The following is a 22,091-nucleotide window of genomic DNA, read 5'->3' as shown; positions in this document are numbered from 1 at the left end:
AGGTCTCTCTGCAGTAGGACAGGTTTGCCTGAGCCATCCGCCCTCCCCAGCAGGGCTGTATCTTGTTTCTACCTACTTCATTAAAGTGTTTTCACAGCACTGTGCATAAATTAATTAGCACACATTCTTCTATAAGAAACAGCCCCTGCATGCCTTAATTCACAGAGACAAGAAAGTATTGGATTTCCAAGTTAAGAACAATGCTGGCTTTTTCCAGGTTCCCTTTAAAAATGCAGAACTTGGTGGAACCCCCTGTGTGGCTGCCTCCAGTGGCCAGGTGGGAGTGGCCTCTTGCCCAGGCGCTCCCCACACTGGGAGAGCCAAGAGCAGTCACCAGCCAGAGGCAGGGGGTATCACTGATGAGTGGGTCTGATGCATTGTAATTAATGGTAATAAAAATAGATACTGCATGAGAGAGAAGTGCCAAGCCAGAAATCCCTACTCCCAGATAGAGTTTCTCACAGGTAATGGAAAGAAGAAAAAAAAAAGTCACTTCTTACAGGAAACTTAAGCTACCTTTGCCCACAGAGGATATTTGTAAAGTGCTAAGGAAATGCAACTAAAGACAGCAGCCCATAGAAAAATTAGAATAATTCTACTTAGAAAACTTTCTTTCCTGCAGCCCTTGGGAACCTGGTAATTCTATATAGCCAGTCAGACATGGAATTTCTAAAAGTAGTGAATTCAGTCGGTAGCTTTTTGGGCCTTAAGGAGACTCCAGGACTTGTTCTTGAAGGAAGGCGTCCCACTCCCTAAGACCTCCCCTACAAGGAAGGGGAGGACCCAAAAAAAAAAAAAAGGCTGGGAGAGAGGAGCAGGAAAAGAGGAGGAAGAGGGCCATTCTCCTACTGGCCTGGTCACTTCCCAGTTGTTGCTGTCAATCAAATCGCACTGGTCATTCGGGCGTCCATTCAACACTTCCCGGGCGCCCAGACGCTCCAGGGGAATCGTGCGGTGGAGAAAAGCCGCTGTGTGTGTCTATATTTCCCAAGAATCCGGCGATCAGACTCTGGCGACCTGCGGCACCGCCGGGCTGTGTGTCTGCCTCCGAGGTAGCGCTCTTCACCGACGCGCCCCTCTCTCCAGCCCTCTCAGCCAGCGCACCGCCGGTCAGTGCTGGGGTGAGAAGGGAGGACGCGGCGGCTTTCCCGGCGCCCTGTCCCTGCTGGGCTGGGGGGCCCGGGGACAGACCGCACGGACCCGCCGACTCCACCGCTGGGACGTGCCGCCTGGGGGCGCTGGCGCGCAGACCCCGCCGCGCTCGGTACCGGGACGCACAGCTCCTCCGAAGCCTCAACGAGAAACAACCCGGCCGCGGGCTTCGGCCGCTCCTTGAACCAAAAGCCGGGAGCGGGTCCCGCCCCGGAGGCCCGGTCCGCCGCGCCCTGGGCCCCCACCTTCAGGTGAGGAGCCTGGGGGGAGCGCGGCGCGAAGGGAAGGGACTCCAGGACAAGGGAGTGACCACGCGCGGGGACCGAAGGCCGCGAGCCGGCCGGGCGTTACGGGAAGGCGGCCGGGGCACCCGCGTCCGATCTTGCCTGGCCCCGGCGCCAACAGGGTTAATGCTCCACTTTGCCGGCCTCCAAACGGGCCCAGAGGCCCTGCACTGGCTCTTTTCGTTTGAACAAAATCCCCTGTGAGGCCGCGGCCTCCAAACCGTTTTCTCTGAGGGTCGCAAACTTAAGGCACGGAGGACAGAGGGGCAGCGGTGACCCGTGGGGGCCCTGCTGCTGTCGTCCTTGGGGCCCGTGACCGCGCCAGCCACGTGCGGCTCGGGCGACGCCCAGGTTCTCAGAGTTTCGAGAGTGCGACCTCTCGGAGCCCAGCGCTCTGCAAGCTTGCTCGGGCTCCGGGCGCCGCAGGGCCGGGCCTCTGAAACCGATAATTCGTGTGAACGGGATGTCCGCGCCTTAGCCTGCCCCAAAGGTTGGGCAACACAGAAAAAAGCGGGGTTTGGGGTTTGCAAATACGCAGCTGCGTCTGCCTGGACGCGACAGAGCCGGCGGGAGCGAGGGGACCCGTGGGGAGGCGCCGGCAGCCTCGGCGCACACCCGCCCGGCGCTGCTGGCCCGCTTTCAACGAAACGCGCCGCCCAGGCCCCGCGCCGCGCTGTCCCGGCCAGTGTGCGACAGCAGGAGTGAGCTCCGGGAACTGTCCGGAGACCGCACCCAACCCACCTCGGCATCTGACGCTCAAAGGGGCCCGGAGGGCCTGGGACGGGCGGCGCCAGGGCTGTAGTCTGCCCAGGGCATTTCTGCAGCTTTTACACACTGGAAAAATAAAGATTTTTTTAAAAAAGTTCTTGTGCTCTGGTTTGGCAGGCACTAGAGGGGAGGGCACCCGCCCCTTTCTCTACTGCAGTTTGCTGAGGACACAGGCCTTCCCATCTACCGCCCTTGGAAATAACCAGTGAGCAGCTCTTTCTCCCTAGATCAACCCATTCTTTCTGAAATAGTCCCAATCCAAAACCACTGGGAAGTCAGTGCAGCTGCTTTCTCCTTTTCTTCCCAAAGCAGCAGCACCACCACCGTGGATGCAATGTGCCAGCCCTCATCTGAGCAATGGATGGTGGGTGTTTGGGCTCTGTCCTAAGGAGCTTCCCATTCAGCTCCAGACACAAAGTTCCCAGATTGTCTCTGACCAAGAATCAAGGGATGAGATCACTGGGGAGCACCCACCCATCCCTACTGCTGCTTTCCAAAAAATCCTGTTCTCCAGGGGGACTTCCAGAAAGCCTGGATGTAAAAGGAGCCATTCTGAGGAAGCCCACATGTCCACCGTTTTACAGAGATTTTCTCCTTCTTTGCCATGGAGCTTCTCCTATTTGTTCTTGTTGAGACAGCAAGTGTAAGCCTCTTAGGTACAGGCCTTTGGGAAATCCTGGAGATTGGGATGGAGCAGACTCAAAGTGCCTCAGCCACAGGCCTCTCAGCAGCTGCTCTGGGTGCTGGATCTGGAGCTGAGATTGTCTACCCATAAGGCAGGTGTCTATCAAATCCTCATCCAGACACTCCCCAAATGTTCTGCCCTGTGGCAAAAATTGTCAGGGAATGGGCTGAGGAATGTGAAGAGACCCTAGCTTAGCTTGTAACCTTTTTAGGACAAGCTCCCAGCTGCCCCTGCTGCCAAGAGGTTCTGGCCCAGACCAGCTAGAACCAGTTCCTACAAATAAGGATGAAGAAGATAACTAGTGGAATACAAACAAAAATGCCATACATTGAGTATGGTGCTGTGGACTTTCTGTGCCTGTTCTGTAATGACTGCTCATATTATCCAAGATGGCAGGTTCCACGTCTGTTTCCTTCTCTATTTCTTAGTGTTGCCTGAGGCTCCCGGCAGGGCTGACTTTTGGGCTTAGGACCCAAAGGCTGCAAAGAGGGCAGCACTTGGAGAAACAGTGACTTTGAAGTTCTAGAAAAGGCCCAGAAACATCTGCTTTCACAGACCATTGGCAGAATCCAGTCCTGGAAGAAGTTCAAAATTGAAACTCCAAGGCCCAAAGGAGGGGTACATTCAGATGAAGGCTTTGACTGAGGCTGCAGAGATCACCCACTTTTTCAAGGTTAGTATTCATAGACCCACCTCAGCCCAGACCAACAGGGACTTGAAAGGTCACCCAGGCCTCAATCTGAGAGTAGCAGGTGATGAAGAGGAATAAGACACAAACTGGCCCAAAGTCCCACACCACAAAATAGCTGGCTGGTCCCATTCACCCACACCAGCCCAGAGTACACCCCCTACAGCTCCAGCCTGAGTATGCTAAGGTATAAGATGGCCATGGCCACAGTTGGGACCAGCCTGCCAGCTGAATCCTGAATCCTTTTAACCATGTATCAGAAGAAGAGGTCTTGGAAAGAGCTGTCTTTGTTGGAGGAAAGCAAAGTGGCCTTTACCCCAGGTCTCCCAGGGGGCTCACAGATAACTCTGTGCCAAACTTGTGTAGCAGTGCCCAGGACTCTGGATACAGTGGCCTAGACACAGTAGGGTAGAGCCCCTCCCAGCCCACAGATGCAGACTCCAAAGATGCCACCTGGGTTTCTGCAGGAAGCTGTCTGCCTCTCCCCCACCCAGTTGTTGGCTTGGAACCTTCTTTAACAGCCCTGTGGTCTCAACATACCAGGGCAGGCCCCCAGGAAATAATAGGGAGAGTCCCAGGATTCCACTCTCTTATGCCTGCAACACTCCCAAAGGGCTTCCAGAATGCTGAAGCAGAGCGTAAACTTTGGAAATGGACACACAGAAGAATGAATACGTGCTATGTGCCTTACCCATACACAACAAACAAAATCAAAAATTGAACCCAGGGCTCTGGACTCCCATTTCAGTACTCAAGCACAACCCCCCTAGAAAGCTTAAAGTGTGGGGACAAAGAAATGTGGCCTAGGCCTAGGCTGAGGGCAGAGCCCAGGATCTGTGCTGGTTAGAGTCCTGGCACTGAAAATGACAATGGGAGCTCCAGGCCTGCAGCAGCAGAAGGGAAAGAAGGGAAACGGAAGAGGAAAGGACAAATTGGGGAAGGAGCTAAGCCCGGGGCTTTTCAAACCCCTGGAAGCCATAGGAGTTCCCCCCGCCCCCAGCTCTTCCTCGCTTGCCAGCCCTTATCCCACAGAACCAGCACCACGTGTTTCTGCTGGCGCCCCGGCAAGGAGGCAAAAGGCAAGAGCTCCCTTTTCATGCCCCTCATTCTGGAACTCAGTGACCCGGTTTCCAGGCGGAGATGGCCAGGAGCACGAACTGAGCCCACGCAGAGAGGCGGGAGATCCTGCCTCCATTCTCCTCCTGGGTACCCACAGGGGAGAAGCCGACATACTAAACGCCCTGCTTTTGCCTCCCCGCCCTCCGTGGGCATAGTAGGGGATCTGAGCTGTTCCCCGGGTCTACGCTGAACCCAGGTTCCCCGTAGCAGCTGCCAGCCGGAGTCAACTTCCGCAGAGGCCACACGGAACTGCAGCGCGCTTCTCGGCCTCAGGAGCCGCGGGGTTAAGTCTGAGTCCCCGCCCGGCGAGAAACTGAGAGCGCTGAGCTGGCGCGGCGTCGGCCGTGGGGCAGCGGCTGGGTCGGAAGGAGGAAAGGCGGGATCCTCCGGGAAGTTGATTCTCTGGCGAACGCCTGCCACCACTGCCAAAACTTCCCCAGTCCTCTCTCCTAGCCCCTCTCCCTTTCCCTCGAGGACCGCCTGAGTCCGGAGTTTCTAGAATGGGGGTGGGGCGCTGTCAGCAGAAAAAGCCAAGTCTTCCAGTGGTGCCCGAGCGCGTCGAAACTCTCCCAGGCCACTAACCCGCCTCTGTGGAGCATCTACCCTGTGAAAAGTGGCCCTGGGAGGGAAGCGGTGACCCAGGTGCGGGCAGGAGGGCACCCTGCTGGGCCTGGGGGAGGCTGGAGTGCCTTCCTTTGCGAACAGCTACCCAAAGTTTCTTCCACCCCAGGATTCCCCCCGCCCCTCTCCTTCTCCTTCCTCCGGGGCACCCCCTTAAATGATCCTCCCCCTTCCCAGCTCTCGTCTTTCTTCTCCTTCTCGATCCTCCCCTTTTCCTCTTCTTGCGTCCCCATCCGCCCCACCACCCCTCCCCGCCAGCGTTTTCCATCTCCCTTGCTCTTTGGGCGTCCGCCCCGTCAATCACCGCCGCCGCGGGCCTCTACCCGGCCCCTACCAGGCCCCTCTCCGCCTCTCAGGCTCTCCGAGCGCCTCCGGCTCCTATCTCTAGCCGCCCTCCACTTTGCGCTGAGCCGGGCGATCTGTCAGCGGAGCCGGCTGGGGGGAGCCGCCCGGCCCGCCGGGGCTCGGGTTACCAGTGACTGACAGCGTCTCCATGGCGAATAATTTGACTCCGACTATTGTCTGGCGCGGGCAGGCCCTGGGTCAGATAACCGGACCAATCAGGGCGCGGGCCGCCGTGCCTCATGCCCGCTTAGAATAATATTATTAAAAAAGCTGCGAGCTAGCTAGACGGGAGGGAGAACGAGCCAGGAGCGAACGAGGGAACGGCGGGCCGGCGGGCGCGGAGCATGCGGAGCGGCGCCCCGGGCGGCCCCCGGGCTTTGAAGAGGGCACAGGCGAGGCGCGTGGGCGTCGGGGACGCGGAGCTGCTGGAGACTGGTGCCTGGCGCAGGGACGTACTACTGTGACTCCGGGATCCCAGAGAGCCAGCGCCAGGCCAGGAGGCCCGGCCCGCCCGATTCTCGGACGGCCCGGCGGGGAGGCGCTCATGTGGGACTGTGCGGCGCGGTGAGGACGCGCGGGGGCGGGCGGGGGCGCAACCGGCACCATGTCCATGCTGCCCACCTTCGGCTTCACGCAGGAGCAAGTGGCCTGCGTGTGCGAGGTGCTGCAGCAGGGCGGCAACATCGAGCGGCTGGGCCGCTTCCTGTGGTCGCTGCCCGCCTGCGAGCACCTACACAAGAATGAAAGCGTGCTCAAGGCCAAGGCCGTGGTGGCCTTCCACCGCGGCAACTTCCGCGAACTCTACAAGATCCTGGAGAGCCACCAATTCTCGCCGCACAACCACGCCAAGCTGCAGCAGTTGTGGCTCAAGGCGCACTATATCGAGGCAGAGAAGCTGCGCGGCCGACCCCTGGGCGCTGTCGGCAAGTACCGCGTGCGCCGCAAGTTCCCGCTGCCGCGCTCCATCTGGGACGGCGAGGAGACCAGCTACTGCTTCAAAGAAAAAAGTCGCAGCGTGCTGCGCGAGTGGTACGCGCACAACCCCTACCCTTCACCCCGCGAGAAGCGTGAGCTGGCGGAGGCCACGGGCCTCACCACCACGCAGGTCAGCAACTGGTTCAAGAACCGGCGGCAGCGCGACCGGGCGGCTGAGGCCAAGGAAAGGTACGAGTAAGTAGAGCTTCAGTGCCAGCTCTCCAGGGACCGAGGGAGGAGTCGCGGGGCTTTCTGTCCACCCATGGAGAGGTCCAAACTGGTCCTCCAGGCCCAGCCACACTCCAGCTGCAGTCTGGCCTGACCTGGATGGCGCTTAGGGCTTTCTGGTCTTCTGGAGATGGCGCAGGGCAGGGATTCTTCTGAAGCGGGCAAAACAATTCGGGAAGTTGTCAGCTGACTCCCCCGATCGCTTGTGAAGAAAAGTGTAGAAACCTCGGCTTTGAGGGAGGTCAGCACTGTGGGCTTGGATCCCCTGTCAAGTAAGCCTAGCAGGCCCGACATGACCATCCAACAAAGAACTCAGGAGTCTGGACTCAGGTGGAACCAGGTCACATTTTGGCGCTGGCTCTGCAGCTCCTCAGACTTGGCCCCAGGCTAAAGTGAGATCAAGGGTTAGGACTAGGATAAAAACTTCCCTAGAATGACCTGGGTGGGCAAAGGCCCAGGAGCTGAGAGAGAATCCTTTGTCCCGGATAGAAAGGACCAAGAAGTGAAAGCCTCCAGGGAGGAAGTATAAGCTCTGGGAGAGGATGAAAAACACCTGCCCCTCTCTGCCTTCCCTGGCCCTCCAGGGGCCTTAACCCTTCTCTTCTCAGGCCTTACCCTCTTCAGTGGGCAGGTCGATATGTTTGGGTTGAGTTGAGAGCCACAGAATTGAGAGCCACTGGGAGTTGTATATTCTGGGGGCTTCCTGAGCTAGCCTAAGGGCTGACCATTAGGTCCTGTAGCCTCTCAAAGCCCCAAGTCTGGGGAGAAACTGTGGAAATAGAATCTAGCCTGAAGATAACAGCAAAACCTGGGGTAGGTGGTATGCAGCATGTGCAGCCGGGGGTTGGATGGCTGGACAGTGGAAACAGATCTGGGGAGTGAAGTGAAGAGGTACAATAGGTGGGGGCCTGGCATCCAAGACCAAGAGATTGGAGTATGCACAGTGATGTGGTCTCAGCCGCCAGCGCTGCGGGAAATTCCTAACCAGGAAAGCCATAAGAAAAAGGGAGGCCAGTGAAGATGATCCTGCCCAGGATTTCAATATCCAGATCTGGGCTGTCACGCAAAGGCAGAGCTGGAAGTAGCTTCTCTCTGCTGGGCGCTCCTCCACCCAGACTGGCCTATGTCCAGATTCCTGAAGTCCTGCTAGGCCCCAGGTGAGAGCTGCAGATTCCGGCTCCGTGTTTCTGGTTACAAAAACTCAAGAGTCTAGGCCTTGTAACTAGCAGTCCCCTCCCTTCCTTCTCCTTTCTCGCAAGGGCTGTTCTCCATGTCCCCAGCTTTTGGTCCCCCAGCTGAAATTTCCACTGTGCCACCAAGGAAAGAGACTTGCATCCTTGGAATCTCCTCCCTAACCCTAGCAAAAAGAACCCTCACTGGCCCTCCCAGTTCAGAGTTATAGGAAAAGGACCCTAAGCCCTCGGAGCCTGTGCCCCGCAAGAAGTTTTCCTTGGGCTTGGGGTGGAGAAAGGCAAAGGGAAATGAGGGCCTGGGACAGTCCTAACTTCCTGGGGCTCTCAGCCTAGGATTTAGAGTCCCTCAACCTGTAGCCCCACTTCCTCCCAGCAAACCTGGCTTGAGGAGCCTGAAGTGTCTGAAAATCCAGGCATCTTCTCTTTCTTCCTGCCCACTCCCCAACTGGAGGGAGCCCTGTCCCCCTTTCCCATCAGTTTCTGAAAAGAACTGTTGGCGGAAGGAGATAGGCAGGAAATAGAACAGGAAAGATGCATTCAGGAGATTGGGAACATGAGAAGTAGGGGGAATACACACGGCACAGGGAGAAGGACAAGAGAAAAATTCGGGGTTAAGAGATGAAGAGAACACGCAGGTCGAGCGAGAAAATGGAAGAAACGGAAAACAGCGCGGGCAGCGCGGCTGTTCCGGCTCCCGCGTAGGCTCCAGAGTGACACGGCGCCGAGCGGCTCGCTTTCCCCACTGACCTGTCTGCTTTGCTCCTCCACCTGCAGGGAGAACAGTGAGAACTCCAGTTCCAACAGCCACAACCCCCTGGCTTCCTCACTGAACGGCAGCGGCAAGTCAGTGTTAGGCAGCTCCGAGGACGAGAAGACTCCGTCCGGGACGCCAGATCACTCCTCGTCCAGCCCCGCGCTGCTGCTCAGCCCGCCACCGCCACCAGGGCTGCCGTCCCTGCACAGCCTGGGCCACCCTCCGGGCCCCAGCGCGGTGCCAGTGCCCGTGCCGGGTGGAGGCGGCGCAGACCCCCTGCAACACCACCACAGCCTGCAGGACTCCATCCTCAACCCCATGTCGGCCAACCTCGTGGACCTGGGCTCCTAGAAGCCCGCTTGCCTCGACGCACTTGCCCTCCAGGCTAGGCGCCGGGGACCTGAGAGAGGCGGTGTTTGAGGGCGCCCAGCGCGGGTGGCCTCACCAGGTACTGAGAGACCCGCATGGAGCCGGCAGAACCTCGGCGGTGCAGGGCCCATGGCTGTCTTAGTCCTTTTGGGGGATTTATTTTCAACAAGTTTTTTGAATCCCTCGGAGGCTGGGGAACCGGGTCTTGAACCAGAGAAGGGAATACATCACACACTACCCCTGTTCTCTCTCTCCTGACCTTCTCTTCATTTCTGTCCTTACCCCTCTCTCGCTTTCCCTGGCCTTCCCCTGCTTCCTTCTCCGTCCTCCGTTTCCTGCATTCTTTCTTTTTTTCCTTCTGTCGCTCTTTCTTGCTTTCTCCTTTTGTGTTTCTCTTTCCTTCTAGATTTCTGGTTTGCCACCACCCCGCACACACCTGTGTGTGTGGTCTCTGTTTCTCTTGCCCTGTTTTTTGGCTGCTCTGTTTGCACCCTAATCTTTCTCCTCCTGCCTGGTGTCTGTTTGCCCCTTTCCTGCCCCTACTCTCATACTGAGGGTGGGTGGAGAGCAGGCAGAAGAAAGGGCCTTTGAACTTAGACGTCTCCAGAGGCCCTCCCCCATCTCCAGGGATTAGTGGGGCTGCAGGTGTCAGCTTTTCTGCCCAGTAACTTAAATGAGAGAGAAAGGGCAGCAGGCAGAAGGCCCTGAACATCCTCTGGTTGCTGGCTCCGGTCTCTGCACTCTCCTCGTCCTCCTCCCTGGGGCTGCGGCCTCAGTGCTCTGCAGAGCGCACCTCCCTGCCCAGGACTTGCCGCCTCTGTGTGATGCCCTCATGTGAATGCTCTTTGGGAAATATTTCTGCTTTTATTTTATAATAAAATTAGAAATCATAAATATATATATGGTTATATACCATGAGACCCAATGGCCAGGAGTGCAGCAGTGTCTAATTTCCCTGCTAGGACTGGAAACCCCGGGTGGGCCATTCTGGGGAGCATGCTCTGGCGAGTCCCACAAACCCGGGGAAAGGCCTTCATACACACCACGTATACCAGTGGCAAGGTGAAAGGACCCAAATTCTGCAACCTCCCCCGCGGAGTCCGCGTTCTTTTCTTGTCTGGGAAGGCTCCCTGCTGAAGCGGGGACTGGGCAGCCTGCTTCTCTCCCCCCGACGGGCACAGCATGGCCAAATCCTCCTTCACCTCAGGGTCCGGGTGGAAGATAAAAGTGGTGTGAGGGGTGGGGAACGGGTGTGCATGTGATGAGAAATGCCAAGGCTGGGGAACAAATCGGGCACCAGACGCTCCCTGACGCGCAGACTTTTGGCAGCGGTCGCATTGGGTAGATTTGCCCGGAGCCACGCATTGCGTAGATTTGCGGGCCGAGGGGGACAGCCGCTGAGACCTAAGCTCCAGGCGCGCAGTTCGGGTGGTGCGTGTGGCTTTGGAGAAAAGGTCTTCGCGTTCTCACTCCTACTTCTGTGGGTTTGCAGTGGACAGAAAGGGGTACTGAACGAGGAAGTCCGATTCCAGGTGGCCAGTGGTAGATGCGTGTTCTGGAGGGGAAAAGGCAGATGCCTGGGCTGGGAGCGTCAGGCCTAGCCGGCGCCTCCGCGCAGACTGCGGCGTAATGAAGTGCTTCTGCGGCTGTAAGTTAACCTGCAGCGCCCCTCCCCTAGGGGTCCTAGCCCCCTCATTAAGGGACACGTCTAAGCCCGTCTGGGTAGACCCCAAGTCGGTAGGACTCCTCAAGGAAGAAGTTGAGGCTTTTCTGTCTCAGATTGCGGTGGCTGTGAGTTCTAAACTCGTACCTGCTGAGCGGCCAGGACTCCGCAGGGCCTTGGCCAAGAACCTAGAGGGCTGAGACATCTTTGCACTTTTCTGGTAAAATCAGAATAAAATCACAATACATTTTTTGCTGGGACTTTTTAAGTATCAAAGATTCCTTCCTTCCCATTTAAGACTTGCTGGACTCAGGCAGCTGGGCAGACTGAAGGCGCAGGAGGCCACACCTCAATGTTGGCTCAGCGCAGGCCTGAGGTCTAGGGGGTGCCCCGGAGACTGGGACTGGGTGTAGCTGGAGTCCTGCTGTCTGAGACTACACTTTGCTTCCCTGTGGTCCAAGAAGAATTACAACCCTGGAAACTCAGCTCTCAGAGCACAATTCAAGTTTGTGCTTCTAAAAGGCCTGAGCACCCCAATTTCTACTGACTAGCAAGATCAACAGCTGGCTACTGCCCAGGGGTCCAAAGGGACTTATGAAGTGCCTTGTAACAGCCCAAGCTGTCCAGACAGGACTTGGTGATGCCCCTTTCCCAACACCAGAACCCACTCTTTGCCCATGTTTCCTTTGGGGAGGAGGTAAACACAGTAGCTCCTTTATCCTGGGTCTCCCGTACCCAGCCCCCATTCTTGACTCTCACACTCACAGGAAAACAGGCTCCATACCAGCTTTCACAGGGACACATACAGACGCATTTAACACAAATTCCATTCACCATTATTGGAAGCCTGCTGCATGCCAGGCATGGTGGATGACACTAAACCCACTCACCCTCTCACACATAGCAGCTACCCAGGGGAAATACACAGACTCCATCAGAGACATGTTCACACCAGTCACGCAGAAGCAAGCCTACAGGGATTCCCTCACTGACATATATGTGACACATATTCACGAATGAACCCCCTCATTTGTATGTGTTCACACATACAAACATATACATTATGCTCTCCCCAGAAGCGCACAGATCTGCAACCACACACTTGGGGCCCTTGCTAGCAGCCGATCCCTGCCCATCAGCCTGCTGGGGCAAGACTCTGCCTGCAGCACTGCCTGATGGGAAGGCCTTGGCACCTAGCTGCTTGGTTGCAGAGAAAGAGATGATTTCACCCTGGGACAGCAGCTGGTCAAGGATCTCACTGCAGGTAACCTCTGTGTCTGGCTGGGTGGAATTGCTGGAATTTGTCTGGAGTTCTCACCCACCAGTAGAGGGCAGATGCCAGTCCCCAGGCTTTATTTAGTAAAGTGAATCCTGGCAGAACAGCCATACTTGTTTCAGCTTCCCACTTTTCTCCCTCTCCCTTGGAAAGCTAACCCTGAAAATATTTAAACTGGGAGGTGGGTTCTATGCAGAAGGTCTGGAAATAAATCTGAGCAGCTACTCACTGGCCCACCGCACAAATCTATACAAGCCAGTCCCTCCATCCATCCCACACCCAGCAAGACTGAGCTGCTGTCTTGATCATTGTAAGCCACCTGCACTTAACTTTCCCACAGAGCTTGCCGGCTGAATACAGCCACTCCCCATAGGCATCCACTGAATAGGATTCCCAGTGGCCTGTCACCCCTCCACAACCACCCATCTCCACCCTCAGCTGCCATGGAAGCTACAATTTTGTTTCAGCCACCTAAAGGGACCCAGAAGCACCCTTCCTGTTTCCCAGACCACATTCACTACCAGATGCCCTTCATTTGTTCCCAACCACGTCCCCTGTCCATGCAGCCCTTTAGAACAGAAACTCTATGAAGAAGGTAGAATCCAGCACATGGAGGTAGCTGGCTGGACCCAAGAAAGAAAATCACTTGGGGCCATTGTATAAGGGCAGAGGTCAGTGGGGAGCAGATGGGGCTCACAGTTCATTCCTGTTTGTCTCCTCCCAGTGGCATAGAGCTCCTGTCAAGACTTGGGTCAAAATCCTCTAGTCCCTATTGCAGGCAACTCAAGGCCTGTTAGGGAGCAGGTGGTGGTGTCTTGTTGCACCGGGAAAGGTTAAACAGAGCCAGTGACATCTGGGGAGAAGACAAGGAGCTATGCAGTCCTGGGTTAGGTTATCTCTAGTCCTTATAGGAAATACAATTTGAGCCAATGAAAAAGGCAAGGACCAGCCAAGTGGGCTGTTGCAGTGAAGACACAAGGAATTCGTCCTCCACCAGCACCCACCGCTGGCCTGGATGCGAACAGAACTCTGGAAGGGAAAGAGTGAATGGTTTTGTGTTGAGGGACAGGTAAGAAGGGGTTGAACTTGGGACTGGGCCCCTTCCTATCTTCCTGTTCCAGCCAGAGCTATGCTTCAGTCCTCTGTGCACTCAGAGCTGCCTAGGGCATACTAGAGGTGGAGGCCACTCAGTGCCTAGGGCTGTACTCTGGGAGAGGAGAGAAGGCAGGAAAGGGCGAGTGTGTGAGCACCAGAGAAGGTGAAAAAAATACTTCCGTGTGTGGAGATCGGCAGACACACGCCTTGGGAGGACGACAGTTTTTGAGAACAGGGGTGTGAGGATGAGCCCATGAGAGCCCTGGGCACCTGGGGGAGTTGCAGAGTCTGGAGCTCCAGCTCATAAGCAGATGCGCCTGGACTGGAGAAGTACCAGCCTCTCCTCTCGTGCCGCCTGAACCCAACGCGGCTGGGGCTGGTCCCCACTCCCGCAGCCCCTGCTGGCCTGACAAGCAGGGAGAGACAGAGGAACTGCCGGTCTCCACTGTCCGTGGCAGGGCGATGGAGCCCACCCTAGTCCCGAAAGACCTCAGGTCTAGGTGTCAGGGTCAAGGTCTGAGTCTGCTCTCAAAACTCCGCGGTGCCTGTGTGCTGGAACTCGGAAATGGTTTCTTCTGGGTTTCAGAGAAGGAATCGTAGTGTTAGAGGCAAGTGGAGTCCCTTCAATGGGATGAGTTTGCCGCTGTTTCTGCGCAATCTCAGCGGCTGGCTGCTGCCTCCCCAGGTAAAATGCCCGCGCCGGGCACCCTGCAGCGGAGTCTCAGTAAACCTTAGGGACGTGTAGGAAGAAGGCCATCCTCTCCAAGCCGGAAAGACCACCCACTCCCCTAGTTTTCCCAAAGGCACCCTTTCCCGAAAGGACCCAGAAACCTGAGAGGCCAGCGTAAGAGTGAAGATGCAGGGCAGGGCGAGGGCTTCTTCAGGTCGCTTGCAACCCTTGCTACAGCCAGGGCTAAATTGAGAACTACAGCAGCTGGGTCTGCCTACAGCGCCCAGCGCCGGTCGTCTCCCGCTAGAGTCATGTACCCGACGATGGCCTCTGCGAACCAGGTGTCCCAGTCTTTCTTGCACTAGGCACCAGGCGGCAACCCCTCCTGTCTCCGCGGTTGGCTTTCTGAGGTCGAATAGCCCATATACTGCTGGGGTAACTCGAAGCTCTGGGGCCTGAGGGCAAGGGAGCTAGGGACCGCCGGGCCGGTAGCCTTATTCCCTCCTGCCCTTTGAGCCTGCGACCTGTCGTAGGATAGAAGCCTGGGCGCCAGGGCGCTTGGGACGCAGGGCAATCTGTCATCCGTGGTAGTTGTCCTGATGCAAAGACTCCACCTCTGCGGTTCCAGACCAGACTGGCCCACGCCTGGGATTCTGAAGTCCCACAGGCGAGTGCTGCCTCGCCGCCCCGGCCAGGAGTCGGACTTGAGCGGCCTGAGGTCCCAGAGTGATCAGTCTTGTCGGGCAATAAGGTCGGAGCGGCAGTGGAGCAGACGCTGAGGACCAGCTCGCCCTGCGTTTCATTCGTCCAGGGCCTTCCCAAGGGCCCTGTTGGTTTGCCCAGCCAGGCGCCCTTCTCCGCCCCAAAACTCGTTGTTGGCAGAATTAGTCCAGTAACTTGCCCTGGGCCATAGAGATGCAGCTTGATGGTGACTTCTTCGTCCCCAGACTGACAGGGCATTTCTTGAACACGTACTATGCGACAGGCACCTTGCACTCCGGGTATCTGTTTCTCACAGCGACCATACAAAGAAACCATTAATACTGGCAGAAGAAACTGAGGCGCCAGATTCCGGAATTGCCGGAATCACACTTTACAGCGGCCAGGCGAGCATTTGAACTTGGTCTCTAAGAGTTTGCCTGCGAGAGCAGTGCCCGGGATTGAAGCTGGGTCTGGCCCCAGAACTCCGGGGTGGGAGGGCGGGGTGTGCTGACCCCTCAGGGTCAGGCCAGCTCTCAGCAGCACGAGGCCCACGCGAAAAGCAGGGTAGGGAACTCACAGCCTGTGACCGGATTAAGTCCAGGGTTTATCTCTGCAACAATTCTGATAACTACCATTTGCTCAGTGGATGATCGCAACTGTGCAGACATGGCTCACGGTGGTTGAGCAGCACCTGAGGTGTTTCCAGAGTGAAGGTGCAGGTTATTCCAGAGTGAAGGTGAAACCCTGGGGCCTCGGGGGCTGTCTCCCTCTTCACCCTCCTCCTGGGACTGCTGCCTGCTCTCAGCCACTCAGCTGGGGAAAGGCTGATTCAGTGATGCCGAGAGGCTGAGACATTAGTCCCTGGTGTGATGTCCCCTGTCACCCCATTCCTCTCCACCCTTAATCCCACACTCGTTCTTAAAGAACATAGTTCTCTGTCTGGTGGGGGGCAGTATGTTAAAGCTTAGGACATGCACTCCTGGGGTGCAATTGGGACTGTGGGAGGAGGAGCCTAACCCTGTTCTCTATAGACCAGGACAGATCTGACCTCAAGCAATCCTCTCTGCTTATGTAAGTGCTAGGATTACAGGCTCCAGCCACTTTGCCCAGACTCAAACATGACATCTTAAACCTCACTTTCTCATCTGTCAAATGGGGATAAGAACTACTTTCCTGCTTACCCTACATAATTGTGAAAACTAAATAATGAGATGTTTATGAAACTGTTGACACTGCAAGGAACCATATAAATGGCAGGAGCTATTTGTATTACATGTACTTTGCTTTTAGGAAATATTCAGCTTCTCAGCTTTTCTAATTTCCTCTGACCCCCTTCCTCCAGCCCCACCAGAGTGGGGTCTCTTTTCCCCCATCGAAGGGAAAAGGAAGGATGACTCTCACTCCTGGTTTCCTTCCTTTAGCCTGCCTGACCCTCTGCACACACCCTCACTTCCCCAGGCCTGGGTGGGTGAGGGTGTCATCAGTTCAAATGTCTCATGGTAGCTTTCTAGGATCCCCTGTTGTCCCGACAATAGGGTATTTCATATACCATATCTTGAAATTGACAGCATTACCCAGATCAGGTGAACTCCTTGGAGAGCTTGTACCATCAACATCTCTCTGCAGGGTAGAGTGTCGGGGTGTGTGTGAGGCATTCCGGTGGGCATAAATGTATCAGGATGGGGGTGGGGGAGGGTGGAGTTAGGCCAGGTCTGTTCTGGTCTGGTGGGAGGATTACTTGAGGTCAGAAGTTCAAGAACAGCCTGAGCAATATAGCAAGATCCCCTCTCTACAAAAGTTAGAAAAATTAGCTGAGTGTGGTAGCTCCACCTATAGTCCCAGCTACTGAGGTTGAGGCAGGAAAATCACTTGAGTCCTGGAATCTGAGGTTGCAGTTAACTGCGATGATTTGCTGTACTCTAAACCAGGTGACAGAGAAAGACTCACCCCCACCGCCAAAAAAAATGTTATACGTGGCTTTTCCTGAGGTCCCACATGTAGTGAAAATTCTCTCTATACCACTGTTGAGCTGACTTGTTAAGTTGTGGAGAAATAAAAGATACCAAAGCAGCCAAAAGGGTAAAAATGGTTCCTCTGGGGTTGGGGAAAGGAAACAGAGAGCTTGCAGCTATCATAGAGATCTAGATGATGCTACTGAGACTTAAAGTCAATGGACCTCAAGATCAGAGCAACCTGCCTCTGAAATAACTAAAAGGAATGCCTGAAGCCACTTCCATATAAGAGAAACTTGAGCAAACAGACAGAACTATAACTTTTTTCTTGTATTGGGCTGAGGACCCATCATTTAAGCCTCTCAGCAAATGAGCAGGAAGCCAAAGATTCTCTTAGAAGGTAAATAAGAATTTTGTGGGTGGTTCCCAAAGGGCTATAGGTTTTTTAACTAGAGAAAATGAGAAGAAACCCAAGACTTTTGTTTACTAGGAAAGACTAGACCCTGATGTCAGCTTGGAGCCTTAGGTGTAGAAAGTCAAGACTCACTTTTCCATTATTTGTTATTCCTTAAAGGAGTAGGTAAAGTGATCACCCTGAAGGCAAATCATATTAAACAGGAAGAGATAGGGAGGGAATTAGGGACAAAGCAGGAGAGAAGATAAGGCTTCAGAGAAAAGGTAAAGAAAGTTGACAGTCCAGAATAGTTGACGCCAAGACACAATCTCCGGGGTTAGGCAGACACCAGAGAGCAGCACCTCTCTCTAGGAACCAGGAGCCAGGGAAGTCACAAAGAGAGTACCCCATCACCTAGAGGGAAGTGGGATGTGTTTAGCACCAAACCAAACACCAGGAAAGACTGCCAATCCCACCGCACTTGGTAGTCAACAAAAATCTACCCAACACGGGCCAGCTGGAATGGAGGCAAAGCCCAGGAAAAGAGATTATCAAAGTGTTGCTGGAAAAAATTCCAAAACAGAGCTTATTTCTCATTACAATATTAGTTCAATGGAGTATTTCTGGTCAGGAGGTTGTTTCCTGAACCCTCTGTTCCGGAGGGGTGACTCAAGGACAAATATTCTTTTATCAGGTGGTTTCATCCTTAGCTAGGACCTTAGAAATCTTTGCATTCAGTTGCTGGATGAGTAAGGAGTGTGGAGGACGGACATGGGGTGGGTGGCTGGTTTAGAAGTGCTGCACATCACTTTTATTCATTTTCTATTGGACAGAGCTTAGATACATGACCAACCCAACTGCAAGGGTAGCTGAGAAATAGAACTTTCTGTAAACAGGAAAACAATCCCAGGAAAAGAATTTACTGAGTCCGTATGAAAGGTAGTCAGTTCTGAGTGTTTTAGAACAGAGGCATCTGGGCTCTGTAAAGTTTCCTTTTTTCATGATTCTGTATTAATTATTGTGGTTTTTACTCTTGTAATTTTTGTGTAGTGTTTGGGGGGGTGTTTGTTTAATTTGCTGGGTCTTGTTTTGTTTTGCCTATTCAAGTTTTTCTGTAGTGAAAAATACACGTGGAGATACTACACAAGATACCACTCCTACAAGTGACTACAAGTCACTTTGTTTCTCTGGATCTCATTTTCCTCATTGTTGCATAGTGTCTTAGTTTGGGCAAGTTGTAGCTGGAAGTAATTTTAAAAAATGAGAGTGGCTTAAGCAAAACAGAAGATTATTTCTTTCACACATTAAAGTATAGGTAAGCAACCTAGGCTTGGTGCAAAGTCAAGCTCCTCCTACTCAGTTGCTGCATCGTGCGTGACCCAAACCTCATGTCCCAATATGGCGGCAGGATGGAGGACAGACTAAAGAAGGTAAAGTCATATGCCTCTGTCTTATGAGAAAGATTCCTAGAGGCTGCCATACAACATCCCATTGATTTACCAGAACCTAGTGATATGATCACATTGCACTGCCAGGAAGATTAAAAATTGTGGGTTTTATTTAGGATAGTTAGATCCAACTAAAATCCAGCAATTCTATTGTGGAAGCAGAAAGGGAGAATGGATGTTGGGGACACTGTTTCTGAATTCAAAGGGAGTTTGACTTAGTGATCTCCAAGGACCTTTACTGATGTTCTGAGTTTCTATAAAAGCATTAACAAGCACAATTAAAACAACAGCAAAGTGTAATCAAAAAAGAAAGTGCTGTTAAGAAAATAGAAATTTGCTAACAAAAAACATTGCTAATTTATCTGTAAAGTTAAAAATCACATTACGAAAAAAATATCTCCTCCCTCCTCCAGGATATATAATGTAGCTCCAGAATTCTATCCACTGGATCTCCTTACAGTGGGACAATTGTTCATTATTTTCCCATGCATTCATATGGTGATGTTTTCCAGAAATGTGAAGAAATGTCGGGGAGGGGAGGTCTCTAACTTCTTTCACTGCTCATAGAATAGTAAATGCTGTAAAAAAATTTCTCTAGCCATGTAACCACAGGAGAATCACACCATTCCTTTATTGGCTTTATTCATCCATTTCCTCATCCATCCATTCCATCATTCAGTAAATATTCTCTGAGCATCTCTACCTGCACAGTACCAGATATGGGGATATAAATATTGTTTCCCCCAATCTTCACTAGAAACAGAACAGTAATCTGGCATACAGATGACTGACCTTTCCCAGCCTCGCTTGCTGTTAAGTGCATCCCTGTGACTATTTTCTCCAAAGAAACATAAGTGGACACAATTTGGGTCACTTTAAAACATGGCCTATGTAATTTCCCATGTTCACTTCCTTATACTCTTTCTCCCTTCTCACAGGCTAATATGGCAGTGACAACAGTCACCTTGAAAGTCATGCATTGAAGATGGCAGAGCTACCATTAGCTTGGGTCCCTAAGTGACTATATGGAATAGAGCACTGAAACCACCCTCCAACCTGGAGCACCTGCCATGGATTAAGTAAGAGTCAAACTTGCTTTGTGTTTGAGCCAAGAAATTTGGGGATCTGTTTGTTATAGTAATTCAGTCTAATTCAGTCCCAGAGTATGACTAACCCCAGTAGGCACCATTCATACTACTCTATGTGCCCCTGAAGCACAGCAGCCTAATTAATAAACTAGACAAATATGGTGTGCCTCCCAGTTAGAGAATCCCTGATGTAGACAGACCTATGTCTTCATTTGTGAAGTGGGAAGTTATCCTCTCCAACTCTAACATGTGTGGTTCTCTGTGATAGACAGAGAACTCTAAAAGAATAGACTCTTCTAAAACCAATGCTTTGAATGAGAATGTTCTTTTCCCAGAAGCTAAGGAGGGTGAGAGCCTGTTCAGGAGTCCTAAGAATTATTTTCTTCCACATCTGTGGGAATGGGTGGGGGCATAAAGGAAAGGGGGTAAGGAGAGATAAACTGAGGCTAACACTTAAGAATAATGGAGAAGATGAAATTCTGGCTCACCCACTTCAAACTTTATCTCACAGAGAGAGCATGAGGTGGGTGGAGAATCAGGAGATCTAGGATTTTACCTCTATCCCTTCCTTCCCTGTGTGACCTTAAGCAAATCAGCAAGACTCCCTGAACTTCAGTTCCTTGAAAATAAAGGGAAAGAGCACCATCCAAAGCCTCTCATTCCATAGATGTGATGGAAGAAATCTGATCAGTGTGGAAATCAGCCTAAAATCTTTGGAAAAAAGACTTTGAGAATAATGGCATAGATAAGAGCATTGTTCCTTTAGAAGTCAAATAAAGTTTGGCAATACTCACACTATTACACTAAACACTGGGAGGACAATAATTCTTTTAAATCCACTACCTTTAAGTTGCTATGCTGAGATTTTAAAATGAGGGTTTTGGGGGTTTTTTTTAGGTCATTTTATTTTATTTTATTTTATTATTATTTTTTTGCAGTTTTCGGCCGGAGCTGGGTTTGAACCCTCCACCTCCAGCATATGGGGCCGGCGCCCTACTCCTTTGAACCACAGGTGCCGCCCTGTATTTTTTTGTGTGTGTGTTCGGGGGGGAAATGGCAGAATAAGGAACTCCAAAATCTCACCCCTCCAGCAACCTAGGAAGCACTTATTCAAAAAGATAGCTGAATTTCAGTAAGAACAGAAAGCTTTGTGGAATTTTGAGTTACACTAGTCCCATCTCTTGCTTACCAACTCAACGGTAGTCTAGAAAATAATAGCCCAATTCTTAGAACCAATGCAGGAAGAAGCAGGGTGGACCTCATTCACAAATTGCCCTTAGTTGAGCTGTCTGGTGAATCCCAAGAAATCTTATTCAAAAGGCTTGGCTTTGTCTAACCTGCCTGACTGGGACTTGCCCTGTGCCAAGGAGCATTTATCAAAAACATTTACAGGGAATGTTACAAACACAATGTGGGTCACTTTAAAATGTGGCCGATGTAATTTCCCATGTCCACTCAAATTGCCTATTTGTTGCAGGCAAATGTTTTAGTCCCTGCTTTCTGAGGCAATGGGTAATAGTTGAGCAAACAATACACTTAGCCCAAAACTTGAGAGGAAAGACTTTGGGGAATAAGGGCTTTGTAAACCTTCAACATAGTCTTGGGACTCTAAAAGACCATACACATGCCTAAGGTTTTGTGCATGGCCTGAAAAGACCTGAAAAAGCTCTAAGTGCTTACCCCAGTTGACCTTGAGTCTCTGCACAAGCAGAATGCAAAGGCTAAGGCAGAGTTGTAAAATTTCTGGTTGGTGCCCAACATGCAAACAGAATCCCTCTGAGAAGACAGTGGCTTTTTGATTCCAAGTATTTAAGGAAAACTAATCATTAGCTGACTACTAAGCTAATGGAACAGAGACTTCAATGGCCACATGTCTCAAAGAATGCATACTTTACTGCATTAGTTCATAAAAGTCACTAAACAAACAACAAACAGAAGCGACAGCAAATCCTAGGGAAGGGCTAAAATCTGATTTCCCAAGTTACCACATTGTAATATTCCAACTATTCAATTTTCAACAAAAAATTATGAGGCATACAAAGAAACAGGAAAGTAGTCTCATAAAAATGGAATCAATAATGGAAAGCAGTCTCACAAAAATGGAATCAATAGAAACTGCCCCTGCAGAAGCCCAGAAATTGGACTCACTAGACAAGAACTTTGAGATTGATTCAAGGAACTAAAGAAAACAATATATAGCAAACTAAAAGAAAGCATGAGATGACATATCACCAAATAGAAAATATCAATAAAGAAGTAGAAATAATTAAAAGGAACCAAATAGAAATTCTGGAATTGAAAAGTATACTAACTGAAATGAAAAATTCACTAGAAGGTCACAAGAGAATATTTGAGCTTACAGAAGAATCAGAAAACTTGAAGATAGGTCAATTGAAATTAGTTATTTTAAGCAACAGAAAGAAAAACTAATGAAGAAAAATGAACAGAACCTATGAGACCTGTGGGACACTATCAAGCATAATTAGCTTCCCTGAACGAGAGAAGAGAAAAAGGCAGAAAGAATATCTGATGAGGCTCGGCGCCTGTGGCTCAAGCAGCTAAGGTGCCAGCCACACACACCTGAGCTAGTGGGTTCAAATCCAGCCCGGGCCTGTTAAACAA

General features: G+C 52.2%; 1 protein-coding gene and 1 long non-coding RNA gene across 2 annotated transcripts; both read left to right on the top strand.

Annotated features, from left to right (window-relative positions):
* Window positions 1-1,297: 1,297 nt before the first annotated feature.
* LOC128584802 (uncharacterized) lies at window positions 1,298-20,472 on the top strand. Its single transcript, XR_008379735.1, has 3 exons — window positions 1,298-1,403; window positions 19,320-19,460; window positions 20,408-20,472. It is a non-coding gene; the product is annotated as an uncharacterized LOC128584802 (long non-coding RNA).
* SIX2 (SIX homeobox 2) lies at window positions 5,807-10,099 on the top strand. Its single transcript, XM_053589957.1, has 2 exons — window positions 5,807-6,826; window positions 8,833-10,099. The coding sequence occupies exons 1-2, from the start codon at window positions 6,267-6,269 to the stop codon at window positions 9,161-9,163; spliced, it is 891 nt and encodes a 296-aa protein (XP_053445932.1). The 5' UTR covers window positions 5,807-6,266; the 3' UTR covers window positions 9,164-10,099.
* Window positions 20,473-22,091: the final 1,619 nt, after the last annotated feature.

Source organism: Nycticebus coucang, chromosome 4 (assembly GCF_027406575.1).
Source record: "Nycticebus coucang isolate mNycCou1 chromosome 4, mNycCou1.pri, whole genome shotgun sequence".
Taxonomy (NCBI): domain Eukaryota; kingdom Metazoa; phylum Chordata; class Mammalia; order Primates; family Lorisidae; genus Nycticebus; species Nycticebus coucang.
Note: the sequence above shows the minus strand (reverse complement) of the source record. Positions and strands in the feature narration are given on the sequence as shown.

Excerpts from the sequence above, each read along its gene's own strand:
- SIX2 (XM_053589957.1), top strand. The coding sequence starts at position 6,267 with ATGTCCATGCTGCCCACCTTCGGCTTCACGCAGGAGCAAGTGGCCTGC. Across the intron at positions 6,827-8,832 it reads GCGGCTGAGGCCAAGGAAAG|GGAGAACAGTGAGAACTCCA; the intron begins GTACGAGTAAGT and ends CTCCACCTGCAG.